At 45.0% G+C, this 13,738-nt stretch overlaps 1 protein-coding gene across 1 annotated transcript in view; it reads left to right on the forward strand.

The window, feature by feature from the left end:
* The window catches only part of LOC118080169 (major histocompatibility complex class I-related protein 1-like), a 44,913-nt gene that overhangs the window by 12,843 nt on the left and 18,332 nt on the right, over positions 1–13,738 (forward strand). The window contains exon 4 of the mRNA XM_088664300.1: positions 9,729–10,004. Within this exon, the coding sequence (XP_088520426.1) occupies positions 9,729–10,004 (276 nt within the window). The remainder of the gene's footprint in view (positions 1–9,728; positions 10,005–13,738) is intronic.

The raw sequence follows: 13,738 nt of genomic DNA on the forward strand, positions 1-13,738 counted from the left end.
TGAAGGCCTGTTTAGAGACGGTTTTAATGTTTCAAGTTTTACTCTGTTATCAATGCAAACCCAGCCAGATGGGCAGGGTATTATTATTATTATTATTATTATTATTATTATTATTATTTTGTAATGTCAGTTTGACTGAAATAAATAAGGGTGCACCACCTTCCTCTTTAGTGGTTCTTTCCTTCTTACCACAGGAGTTCCAGAGATCAACATCTCCTGAGAATATTCACAGACTCTGGCAGGGAAGTGCCAATAATTGGTCTCCCGGTGCAAAGTGACTGAACAACTAGAGTCCAAAGCGAGAGGGAGACAGAATCTGTGGTTTTGCAGGGGTGGGATTAAGTTACATGAGGCCAAGAGGGTCTGAAGTCTGGTCAGTGCCTGGATGGGGGACCACCTGGATGTTGTCTTTGGTTCCAGGACGAAAGAAAGGAGGGTTGGGATTATAATAAAAGAAATAGGTAGATATCTGATCTGGGGCAGGGTGTGGTGGGAGGTGACCAAGGTAGGGTTGCCCCGAAAGTCCGCAATCCGAGGACGAAGTTCTTCCACTGAGATGAAAAGTAGACCCCCCAAAATATTTATTTTAAATTTTTATCCCACTCTTCCAAAGGAGTTAAGGGCAGCAAACATCAAAATGTTAAAACCATACCATTTAAAATGAGCTACTCTTTCTCCCTCCACCCTTGATATAAATCTTCCCTTACACCTTCTTCCCTGGTGGGGAGAGGGATGCCATTTTGGGGGCCTCCTCAGGTGTCAAAATGTATTGAGCTGGCCTTAGTGTGTGAGTTATGCTATGTACAATGGGACTTCACAGAAAACACAACAAGGTGATTTTGGAGCATTGCAAAATCATTTCTACATGTACACGTGCAGATTATAGTACGTCCAGGCAACACATGGAGAACTGCACTGAGGGTTACAAAGCATCCCGAATTATTATTTCTGTATCAGTATTATTTTATTGTATAATCTTAGAAGGTGGTAGACTGGGACCTATGTTAACATTTGAGCAGCTCCACCAGCTCCTCCATCGGTATGTGGCGGAGTGGGTGCCCACCCTGAAAACAGGCCTCCATGGGGAGGGGATCAAATTTATTTATTTTATTTAAAAAACAGGAACAGAGAGAGTATTTAACTCCCCCCTCCTTCCCTCCTCTTCCCCTGCCCCATTTACAACTTCATACCAAATACAGCATGTATACACATACCATATGACTTTCCTTCCACACTTTTCCTGGTTCCTTTGCTTTTCTACTAATTGCGTAATCCGCATCTTTTTAATCTTCCAATTTGTTATGTATTAAATACTCTTATCTATTTCAACTGCTGGATTTATACGAGGCCTAAGCTATGTCTTTCTCTATACTGGTTCTTGAAATATTCAATAATGGAATATTCAATAATGAAATATTCAATATACTGGTTCTTGAAATATTCAAGATGGGAATACTGGGGGGAGGACAGAGACATTTGGGTTGTAAAACATGTCAAGAAAGGGGAGGGTTGAAGGAGGATGGAATATATACTGTTTATTAGGATGCATAAAAAGGGATTGAAAACTGGATTGCTGATTTTGGAACTTGTTGGAATGGAAGGGAATAGCCGTGATCAGGGGAGGGGGAGGGAAAATTGAGAATAATTGATAAATTAAAGATTGGGAAGGTAAAAGAAAAAAGAGATTCAAAATATAAGGAGGTCCTTGGAAGAAAATTATGGTAAGGGAGGGAACAAGATTGTATGTTTGGTAGAATTAGGATGTAATAGTAATTGGGAGTATTAGAAAAATGGTTTTGGCAAGACGATTTGGGATGGTTGGGTGCTTTCCCTCTCTTGTCGGTCGTCCCCAGGCTGGGGGCCCCTGGTGGCAGGGGGGGGGCCTCTGGGGTGGGGGGGACGGGGAGGGGGGAGGGATCCAACTGGAAAAAGATCCACTTCCCTTCCTCTTTCCGTCCTCTGGGATTCCTCGTGGCAGGAGGGGTTCTGGCGGACGGGGGAGGAGGGGGGGTGAGAAATGGGAATAAAAGAGAATTATTAAAGAATATGGATAGCAGATTAATATAAGATTGGAAAGATTAAAAATAGAATGAGGAATATGATAAGAAAACTGTTAAATATGATTCAAAAATGAAAATCAGATAGAGGGGGGATCGGGGAAGCCCACATAAAAACAATGTTTATGAAAAATGATTAGCTAATAATAATCTTTTTCTTTTTTCTTCCTATTTTTTTTCTTTTTTCTTTTTTCTTTTTTGGCTCCTCTTTTTTGAGTGCGTACTAAGATTGGATAGATGGTTGGATGGATACCCACTTGCGTCTCTCCTGCAAACCTGGAGCCTCTTGGTGGCAGGGGGGGCTCTGGGGGTGGGAGGGAGGAGTGGGGAGAAATTCAATCATAAAATGAACCACTGTCGACTGCCCGTCTTTCGGGGGATCCTCTTGTGGGAGGAGAGGGCTCTTGGAGGGTGGACAGAAGTAGGTGGAAAATATGTTATGTTTGCTTATGTATGTTCTTTTTATTATGCAAAAAATTAATAAAATATTATTTAAAAAAAATAAAGCACCTGCAAAGGTATCTCCCCCCCCCCACATAAGTGAAAAACATCAGAATCTGCCTGTATTCCACCCCACCCCACCCCACCCCAATTGTCACTTTGTTTTCTAAGCCTGCACTCATAGACTTAATCATCTAGATTCTGCCAGCAAGTTCAGGGTTGATTTACAGGACTATCCTAACCATAAAAGGGTCATTTAGTCCCACTTCCTGCAATACAGGAATTTCAAATAAAGCATCCGTGACAGATGGCCCTCTAAGCTCAGTTTAAAAACCTCCAAGGAGAGTTTACCACCTCCCGAGGGAGAGTATTCCACTTGATCATAAAGACAAGCCGACAAGCAAACCTCGTAGCAGTTTGCAAAAAGGATTAAACAAAGAAATTATCAGGGGGGAAGGCTGTTGAAAACAAGAATTTAAAACCTTCAAAAGTAATGAAAACCAACAATAATAATAATAACCCGTGATAATTAGGGAATAATAAAAGGAGATTTTATTAACAGCCGAACTTAAAACATTAAAAAAAAAACCCACATACTTCCCACACAAAGTAAGACTTGAATTGAAAGGACACGAAATTTATTTCTTGGGTCGGAGGTTTCTAAAAACTCATCGATTCCTAAAAAGGTGTCCGATGAGCAGCTGTCAAAAAAGGGCGAGGAGAGAAGCAGTCTAGAAGCAGCCTGGAAGTGGTTTCTCCGGGCAAGAGATGTACCTCTCTTTCGTTGTTGTTTTTTAAAAAGCCTATGACTCAGTTATGAAAGTACCATTTCTGGGAAATCAGCTGAGTATAAAGAAAGGAGAGTTTCGACTTCAGGGCTTGGGCGCTAGAGGGCGCTGCGAGACAAAAAACGCCAGAAAAACCCGCAAAAAAAATAGAAGTACTGTAGACGTAGTTCATATTTAGTAGAGAAGGAGGAGAAGCAACTCGAGAGAGGCGAATAAACTTGTACAGTATATAAATCTGGAGGAAATATATATGGAGTTTTTGATGTTTTAATTATGTATTTAGATATATATTTAGATATATCGAAACCTGCCCAGAGTGGCTGGGGAAACCCTGCCAGAGGGATGGGGCATAAAAGGGCATAAATGGGCATAAATATTATTATTATTATTATTATTATTATTATTCCCACTCCCAGCGAGGAGCTTCAATCACTTTCTCTTTTCCTCCCCGCCAGCCTCGCTCCCAAATTTGCGCCTCGAAGTCTGCCCGGCGACCGATGCCGCCATCTACGCGCAGATTTCCGATTGGCGGAATATTAGCCCCTCGCCCAATCCCGGCTCCCGCTGCTGATGGTTCCGCAGGCGGGGCAGAGAGCGGGTCTCAGAGCAAAGGAGGGAGAAGGACGCCGCTCGAGTAAGAGAAGGAAAAAGGAGCTTCGTTTGGGGGAAGATCATGGGGGTCCTCCTCCGCTGGCCCCCCCTGATCCTGTGGGCGGCTGCCCACCTGCTGCTCCAGGACTGCGCAGGTAAGGACTGTGCTCTGGGAATTGGCACTCAGCCCTCTTTAGGAATTGGAGCCTGATCCCATTCCAAACATCTGTTTCCCAGACTTGTGGCTTGTTTTGTATGCTGTCCGGGGCAGGGGCCGCTTCACTGCTTGGCTCGTAGCTCAAGCAAAGAACACAAACAAAACTTGAAGGTGTTTTTTATTTTAAATAAACTTTATTTTATTAATAATATACATAATATACATAAAATACACATAAAAAATTAACACCCACATAAACATACATAAACATGTACAAAAATATTAAAGAAAACCACTAACAAATAATAATAATAATAATCAGATATATAACAAAATAATAATTTCAAAGTATAACTGAACCAAAAAGACAATAAATACTCTTGAATTCGTTTAAATCATATGTGTACTAAAATCATAAACATACATAAAAACCCTCAATCCTTAAAGCACACAAAATAAACAAAATCATAATGAAATATAGAAATCATATATAAACTATAGACTGACATAAGACACATATAAATTTCTCATTCAAAGAAGAAATATATATAAAAAGACAGAAAAAGAAATTTTAAAAAAAGATTTAACATTTCTACGTTTATCTTCTTGACCCCCCCCCCCGGTACCGTTTCACTCTTCCAATTTCTTGCAATGAGCATTCTGCCTTCGCATGCATCATTAGCACTCTATCTTTTACCTGGGCAGGGGGGCTTTGGGAGGGCAAAGGGTGGTGGAGACCACTGGTTCCTTCAAGTTCCTCCTCACTTTGGGGACTCAGGTATGACTCATTTTGTGGCTAAACAAAAAAATTCCTTCAGTAGCACCTTAAAGAACAACTAAGTTTATATTTTGGTATGAGCTTTCCTGTGCATGCACACTTCTTCAGATACACTAGAAACAGAAGTGTCAGACCCTATATATGTTGTTGTTGTTTAGTCGTTTAGTCGTGTCCGACTCTTCGTGACCCCATGGACCATAGCACGCCAGGCACTCCTGTCTTCCACTGCCTCCCGCAGTTTGGTCAAACTCATGTTCGTAGCTTCGAGAACACTGTCCAACCATCTCGTCCTCTGTCGTCCCCTTCTCCTAGTGCCCTCCATCTTTCCCAACATCAAGGTCTTTTCCAAAGATTTTTCTCTTCTCATGAGGTGGCCAAAGTATTGGAGCCTCAGCTTCACGATCTGTCCTTCCAGTGAGCACTCAGGGCTGATTTCCTTAAGAATGGATAGGTTTGATCTTCTTGCACTCCATGGGACTCTCAAGAGTCTCCTCCAGCACCATAATTCAAAAGCATCAATTCTTCGGCGATCAGCCTTCTTTATGGTCCAGCTCTCACTTCCATACATCACTACCGGGAAAACCATAGCTTTAACTATACGGACCTTTGTTGGCAAGGTGATGTCTCTGCTTTTTAAGATGCTGTCTTGGTTTGTCATTGCTTTTCTCCCAAGAAGCAGGCGTCTTTTAATTTCGTGACTGCTGTCACCATCTGCAGTGATCAAGGAGCCCAAGAAAGTAAAATCTCTCACTGCCTCCATTTCTTCCCCTTCTATTTGCCAGGAGGTGATGGGACCAGTGGCCATGATCTTGGTTTTTTTGATGTTGAGCTTCAGACCATATTTTGCGCTCTCCTCTTTCACCCTCATTAAAAGGTTCTTTAATTCCTCCTCACTTTCTGCCATCAAGGTTGTGTCATCTGCATATCTGAGGTTGTTGATATTTCTTCCGGCAATCTTAATTGCGGCTTGGGATTCATCTAGTCCAGCCTTTTGCATGATGAATTCTGCATATAAGTTAAATAAGCAGGGAGACAACATACAACCTTGTCGTACTCCTTTCCCAATTTTGAACCAATCAGTTGTTCCATATCCAGTTCTAACTGTAGCTTCTTGTCCCACATAGAGATTTCTCAGGAGACAGGTGAGGTGATCAGGCACTCCCATTTCTTTAAGAACTTGCCATAGTTTGCTGTGGTCGACACAGTCAAAGGCTTTTGCATAGTCAATGAAGCAGAAGTAGACGTTTTTCTGGAACTCTCTAGCTTTCTCCATAATCCAGCGCATGTTTGCTATTTGGTCTCTGGTTCCTCTGCCCCTTCGAAATCCAGCTTGCACTTCTGGGAGTTCTCGGTCCACATACTGCCTAAGCCTGCCTTGTAGAATTTTAAGCATAACCTTGCTAGCGTGTGAAATGAGCGCAATTGTGCGGTAGTTGGAGCATTCTTTGGCACTGCCCTTCTTTGGAATTGGGATGTAGACTGATCTTCTCCAAACCTCTGGCCATTGCTGAGTTTTCCAAACTTGCTGGCATATTGGGTGTAGCACCTTAACAGCATCATCTTTTAAAATTTTAAATAGTTCAGCTGGAATATCATCACTTCCACTGGCCTTGTTATCAGCAATGCTTTCTAAGGCCCATTTGACTTCACTCTCCAAGATGTCTGGCTCAAGGTCAGCAACCACACTACCTGAGGTGTACGAGACCTCCATATCTTTCTGGTATAATTCCTCTGTGTATTCTTGCCACCTCTTATTGATGTCTTCTGCTTCTGTTAAGTCCTTACCACTTTTGTCCTTGATTATGGTAATCTTTGTACGAAATGTTCCTTTCATATCTCCAATTTTCTTGAACAGATCTCTGGTTTTCCCCATTCTATTGTTTTCCTCTATTTCTTTGCATTGCTCATTTAAGAAGACCCTCTTGTCTCTCCTTGCTGTTTTTTGGAAATCTGCATTCAGTTTCCTGTATCTTTCCCTATTTCCCTTGCATTTTGCTTGCCTCCTCTCCTCCGCTATTTGTAAGGCCTCGTTGGACAGCCATTTTGCTTTCTTGCATTTCCTTTTCCTTGGGATGGTTTTCGTTGCTGCCTCCTGTATAATGTTACGAGCCTCCATCCATAGTTCTTCAGGCATTCTGTCCACCAAATCTAAATCCTTAAACCTGTTCCTAACTTCCACTGTGTATTCATAAGGGATTTGATTTAGATTGTATCTTACTGGCCCAGTGGTTTTTCCTACTTTCTTCAGTTTAACCTGGAGAAGGAATTGGCAAGCCACTCCAGTATCCCTGCCAAGAAAACTCTATGGACAAAGACAACCCTATATATATACAGAGGCTTTTTGTATATATATAGGGGATAGCTCCATATATATATATATATATATATATATATATATATATATATATATAATTTTGTGGCTTTTTTCATTTTGTGGCTTTTTGTCTCCCGACCACTGAGAAGAACCGCCTGTGTTGTTTAGCCAGATACCACAACCAGGTATTTTAGCAGAGGTTGTATGAGATGCCAACATTGCAGGCAGCTGGACCCTCAGAGTCCCGTCTATGATTTTTATTTTAGTTTCCAATTGTTTTGAGATGAATCACTGGCCGAACTCAAGCGGGCTTCTTCCTCTTTGAGGGTGAAGTTGTGCAAATGCATTCAACACCATTTTCACAGGGGTATGATGGGTCCTCATGGACCGCCTCTTTCCATATGAACCTACCCGGACCCTGAGATCATCTTCTGAGGCCCTTCTTCACGTGCCTCCACCTTGAGAGGTTCAGAGAGTGACAACGTGAGAACAGGGCCTTATCTGCAGTGGCTCCCCATCTGTGGAATGCCCTCCTAAGGAAAGTTTGCCTGTCACCTTCATTATACACCTTAAGGCACCAGGCAAAAACGTTCCTTTTTAACAAGGCCTTTGGTTGATTTGATTGACACCTTGTGCCCTTTTATAATGTTGTTTGGGGGGTGTTATTGGGTTGTTGTTTTTATTTTGATTATATATTTTGATTTTGTTCTGTGAACTGCCCTGAGACCTCCGGGTATAGAGCGCTAGATAAATTCAATAAATAATAATAATATGTCCCATTTTGCCACCTGGGGCAACACCAGACGCCACAAAGGGGGTGTGTTCTGGTGGCAGCAGAAGCAGAGGGGTTGCCTCCTGGGCGGGCCAGCTCTGGGTATGATGCTGAAAGTCTAAGCTCAGCTCCCTCCCCTCCAATCTCTCCCCAAATCTTTGTTGGCTGTTACTGTGGGACTCATTAGGCCACCTGGTGGCCAGAGCTGATACAGAGCTGATGACGCGGGTGGTGCTGTGGGTTAAACCACTGAGCCTAGGGCTTGCCGATCAGAAGGTCGGCGGTTCGAATCCCTGCGACGGGGTGAGCTCCCGTTGCTCGGTCCCTGCTCCTGCCAGTTCCTAGCAGTTCGAAAGCATGTCAAAATGCAAGTAGATAAATAGGAACCGCTACAGCGGGAAGGTAAACGGTGTTCCCGTGTTTTGCTCTTTTTTGCCAGAAGAGGCTTTGTCATGCTGGCCACATGACCTTGAAGCTATGCGAGATGAGCGTGCAACCCAGCTGGTACAGCCTGTGGGAAAGTGAGCCGTTTTGGGGATAAGTTCTTCGTTTGCCACGCTCTGTCCCCCTTCCTGTGTTCGATCTCATGAAGGGGGTAAGTGTGAGAAAGGGGATGTGGGGCCACCTGTTGAGACCTGACCCCAAAGTTTCATTTGTCCTCCTGCCCCTGCTATCACTGTGGGGGCTTCTTTCTCAAGTGGGGAACCCACTCTGTGGGTGGTAGCTCATACCACAACATTGGAAGATTGCAAACATTGTAACATTGAACCATTTAAGCACTGATTATCAAAATGGGATGCAGGCAGGACCCTGGAAATTATAGGCCAATTAACTTTATACCTGTCCCTGGGAACCTTGCTCCTTTTGTGCAAGGTTTTCCCAGCACCGAAAGGGACTCTGGTAGGTTCTCATGAGATCTTGTGGGGCTGTCCTGAGTTCCCATGAGGTCTTGCCAAAGCCTCCCAGAGCCCAGGAAGCAAGACCCAGGTCAGACCTGTTCAGTGCATGGCTCCAGAAGGTCAGATTGTGGGGTGGCTCCAAGGGAGTGGCATAACTGGGCCCGTTTCTGCATATATGAGCCATCCCCAGAAGAGAAGGAGAGCCTGCTTTAGGCCAGGGGCCAGCCTAGTCCAGGCCCCCCAGATGAATGGTCTGATCCCAAAAGCTCTTCTTTGGGGTGTTACATTAAGTCTGTGAAATAATATTTCATATTATGCACTTGCCTTACCCACAAAAGGCCCCTGTTTCAATCCCTGAGAAAGAGGCCCCATCCTGAGTCCCTGGGGAGCCACTGCCAGTCAGAGAGGCAGCTTCCTGTTCTCCCATCTATGGATGTTGATTTGCCTGGTCTCCCCTCCATCCCCTTACCAGGCCTGAGAGCCTGCTTAGCTTCAGTTTGGTGTCTGCATCCTGACCCTTCAGACCATGTTGTGGGAGCTCCCATCATCTTAGCGCTTGCAAGTGAAGGGCAATTCCTGCCCCCTTGGCAAAAGGGGAGGGGCTTGCCTCTCTCTCCCTCACATGGAGCCTCAGCAGAGACATGCAGAGATTTAGTGCTGCCTGGCAGAGCTTTTTCTTGGCCACTGCCCTATGCTGTTGTTGTTACTTGTATTCACTGTATATTCTATCTTTCCCCCTTCCGACTCTATGGTTCTTGGGCTCCCTCTGCTCTGCCTCCTCTGTGTTTAAGGGCAGGTCTACAAACTCCCCCAATCCCTGCTGAACTTTGTATCTCCTAAGTTAGGGATGCTGTCTGTAATACAGCAGGATTAGGGTGCTTCCTTCTTCTGCAGCACCCCTAACTCTCTTCCCCTTCTCTCTTCTTTTCAGGCTCCACTTCTCACTCCCTGCGCTACTTCTTCACTGCCGTATCTGAGCCTGGCCAGGGGCTGCCCCAGTTCATTGCTGTGGGGTACGTGGATGGCCAACAATTCGTTCAGTACGACAGTGACACCAAGAAGATGCTGCCTCGCGTTCCCTGGATAAGGAAGGTGGAAAAGGAGGATCCTCAGTACTGGCACAGGAACACTCAGAGATCTCAGGGCAATGAGCTGGTGTTCAGGAGGAATCTGCAGACTCTGTGGAATCGCTACAACCAGAGTGGAGGCAAGTGGAAGGCAGGAGAGGCACAGAGTCATGCTCCCCCCCCCAAATATCATTCCCTCCAGGGGCCAGAATTGCAGGGAGGGGGCTTCAGGGAGACAAGGAAATGGAGGGTGGGGGTCTCCACCCAGGGCAGAAGCTTCTTCCCCTTCCCTTCTGATCAGTTCATAACTGCAGGAATGGAGGAGGGCAGAGGGAAGATCCCATTCAAGGTCTCAATGGGGGCTGGGATGGTGTGGGGTGGAGGGGACAGAGAATGAGACTTTGGGGGGGGGGGAGTCCCTCCAGAATGACACTCTCTGGACCTGCACATCCTATCAAGGAAATGTCTCCATTGCCTGCCCTTCCTTCTATGCTAGGCTCAGCTTAGGCCTTCTGAGGTGGAAATCTGTCCAGTTCATTTTCCTCTGGGAGGGAAAGAGAAGGGTGGGAATCCTGAGGCTGAGACAAGCAAGCCTTGAGTCCTGGTCCTGCTTAAGGAGAAGCCAGTTGCTCAGAGAGGGGTTCTGATTGGCTGACCCTTCTGACCATCCCCAAGGCCCTCCCACTGCCTTGCACAGTGTTGAAAGAGAAGCCTTTTTAAGGAATACAAATGAACTGGGTTTTGGGGATCAGAGTGGCAAATACATGGTTAAAAGCAGAGGCATGGTGGGCATCTGAAGTGGAGGGGGAGACAAGAGCCCCCAAGGTCTTCCTGCAGCCTGAGACAGGGAATCCCCAGAAGATCTACACTGGCAATTATTAGCCTGGTGCTGCCATGTTTGACTGTCCTGTGTCCAAAAGGAGCATTAGGCCAGAACTGGATCAGAGCCCATTAATATCAGAAATAATCTGATAAACTTTGGGTTGTGTTATTTTGAGAGTTTCACTCTCTCAGATTTTAGTTGGAAAACTTATGGCCTGGGAGGGAAGGAGCCCCACTGAACTCCATGGGACTTGCTTCTGAGTAAACCTGCATAAGATCCCACATCTCCAGCATTTATTATCCATCTGTACTTACTTTATTGTCTCGCAGTCTTAGGGATGTGTAACAGGACCCTTTAGAAAGGTCTTTCACCCCCTTGGTCCAGTTATGGCGATTTCTGCCACACTCCTCGCCCACCCCCTGCCCCATCCAGCCTTGGAATCACTTAAACTCAGGAGAAGCTGGGAGACCTCTGGCCAAAGCCTCTTGGCACACATTTTTGTTTTTTAAACTTCTTTCTGAAATGAGTCAAAAGATGTTAGGGTCATTGCACATCAGTTCAATGCGGTCATGTCACCCACTTTTTTTTTTTTTTAAACATAATTTTTATTGATTTTTACAAATTACAAAAGATGGTACATACATAAACACCTTTTCCACCTTCTTCCCACCCCCCTCCATGGGTCCTCCCCTGCCACAGAAGTATCCCACGCAGGTGATCAGTCAGAAGTGGTCCATTTTATGATTGGGTTTCTGTCCTCCTCCCCCTCCCCTGCCCCCCAAGCCCCCCCCTGCCACCAGGGAGCTCCAGTGAACCAGGGCAGTACGCAGGAGTTCATCCATCCAACCATCTATTGTCATACCAAAAAAAAAAGAAAATACAAAAAGAGAAAAAGAGAAAAAAGAGAAGAAGAAAAAAAAAAGACAAAAAGGAAAAAAGACAAAATAAAAATAAAAATTCATCATAATTGTTAAATTCATAATTGTTAAACCATATTTTGTGGGCTTCCCCACCCTCCCACCCTTCCCCGGTTTTCCTCCCTTATTTATCATCTTCAACAGTTTCATAGTTCATATTTTATAACATACACCTTTATATCTTGTACCACTTTTAAACTATTATCATTTTCGCCTATTGTCCAATCACTGAGAAATCAAACTCCCATTTTTTCTTCCCGTGCCTAATTTTTACCCCTCTATAGGCCTCCATATTTTCACCTTTTTCCAGAATCAATTCACTTTTTAAACCTATAACTATTCCCAAACTAACCTTACACCCCCCGAGTACCGGCTCCACCCCACCAATCCAGCAAGTTCCATAGTCAGCAGTCCAGTTATAGTCCTATTAACCCATCCTTACAATCACCACTTCACTTTCCCTTCACCCCACCCCCTGTTTGCAGTCTTTTGCCATCCAGGCCTCCATATCAGACCCCTGAGCTTCTTCTCTTCTCTGCTTAATTTTTCCTTCTTCCCTGTGGTCATTCTGGAGTTCCAGTAAGTCCAGTCGTGCCCCCCTCGAAGGGGAGGCACTCCATCCAACTTTTTGTAGAGTAAAATCATCATTTTTTTCGTGATGGGCTTCATCCTGTGTTAAATCATCACAGTCCTCATCATTGTCATTCCCACATTCATCCTCCTCAGTTTCAAAAGCTTCATCTTCTAGGAAATCATATTCTGTCATCACAATCTGGAATTGTTGCTGTAACACTAGCCGTTGTGTCTCCTCTTGACATAGTTCTATTCTTGCTTCCCACATTAAGGTCAAAACAGTCCGCTGAAACTCAGGCGGGTACCTTTTTGTTGACATAGTTCAGTCCTGTCAAGGTCAAAACTTGTCACATGGGGTGGAATATGATCGCAGTCTATTTTCTCGACTCCATTTTAACAAGCTGGCTGCATTCTTAAAAATAAAGTTCGAACTCACATTTCAAAAGCATATAAACCAAAAAAGAATTTCCAAAAAGTCCAGAGATAAAGATAGAAATAAAATTTAACTATAAATCCTGGTCAGCTCACTGGGTTTTCTGGGCTGCCGGCTCCCGAGAAAAAGAAAGGTCTTTCTTAGTCTTAACTTCATTCTGCAGGGCAATCACAACAGTCTCTCTCCCCTTTTACCCTGCATTTAGGGGAGATTCTCTTTGATGCCTTTGAGGAATCCTTTTAAGTTAAAATCTTCTGTTTACGGCTTCGGGTTTCTGTTTACTGTCTCTTATGTTACCGTGGGGGGGGGGTGGCTTCCTCTTTTCCCCTCTCTCCCAGGTCCAAATTGTTGCCTTAATTTACATTCCAAAGAATCCAAATTACTCACAGTCTATTCATTTGCTGAGTGTTCTTTGAAGAATTGGCCACCTCCACTTCCCAGACTCGCAGCTTCGCACTCTCAGAGCAGCAATGTCAGCCTGTCCGCCGCGGTTCACCTCCTCGCTCTCGGGGGCTTAAACAAAGCCGATCCGGGGAGGAGAGAGCCTGCTTTTGGCGCCGCCAGGCAAAATCTGTCCCCAAAAAGCTCGATTTGGGGCTTTTAAGGAGGTTTCGTTTCGCTGGAACGATTCCCTCCACCTCTGAAGCGCCGAGGTCCGCTCCGCTGTGCGGACCCCCGTCTGAGCAAGATGGCGTGGTCAACCGGAAGCCGCGGTCATGTCACCCACTGTCTCGGATTTTGATGAAACTTGGTGTATACCCTTCCCTTATGGTTGAAAGAAACCCCCTTAAATTTTTTCCTCCATCTCAAACAGTTTTCATTTTATATCACTTCAAAGTTTTGTGAAATCTGCGTTTCTGTCCCTCTTGAGATCCTCGGCCTTGTGTACATTTTATTTTTTTCTTCATAACCAACATGGGTGTACCCAGCATGGGGCAGGGGGGTGCAGCTGCCCCCCCCAGAAGGCCAAACCGTGGGCCCGACTTGGGAAGCAAATACCCTGCGCAGGCGCGCCGCTTGTTGACACGGGAGGGGAGGGGGGGAGGAAACGCTGCTGGTGCCGCGGCTCCTCGGCCGCGGCTCCTCCTCTCAGCCCGCCCTGCCTACATTTGCACCAATCCCCGCCCA

The sequence above is a fragment of the Zootoca vivipara genome, chromosome 2 (genome assembly GCF_965207765.1).
Source record: "Zootoca vivipara chromosome 2, rZooViv2.hap1.1, whole genome shotgun sequence".
NCBI lineage: Eukaryota > Metazoa > Chordata > Lepidosauria > Squamata > Lacertidae > Zootoca > Zootoca vivipara.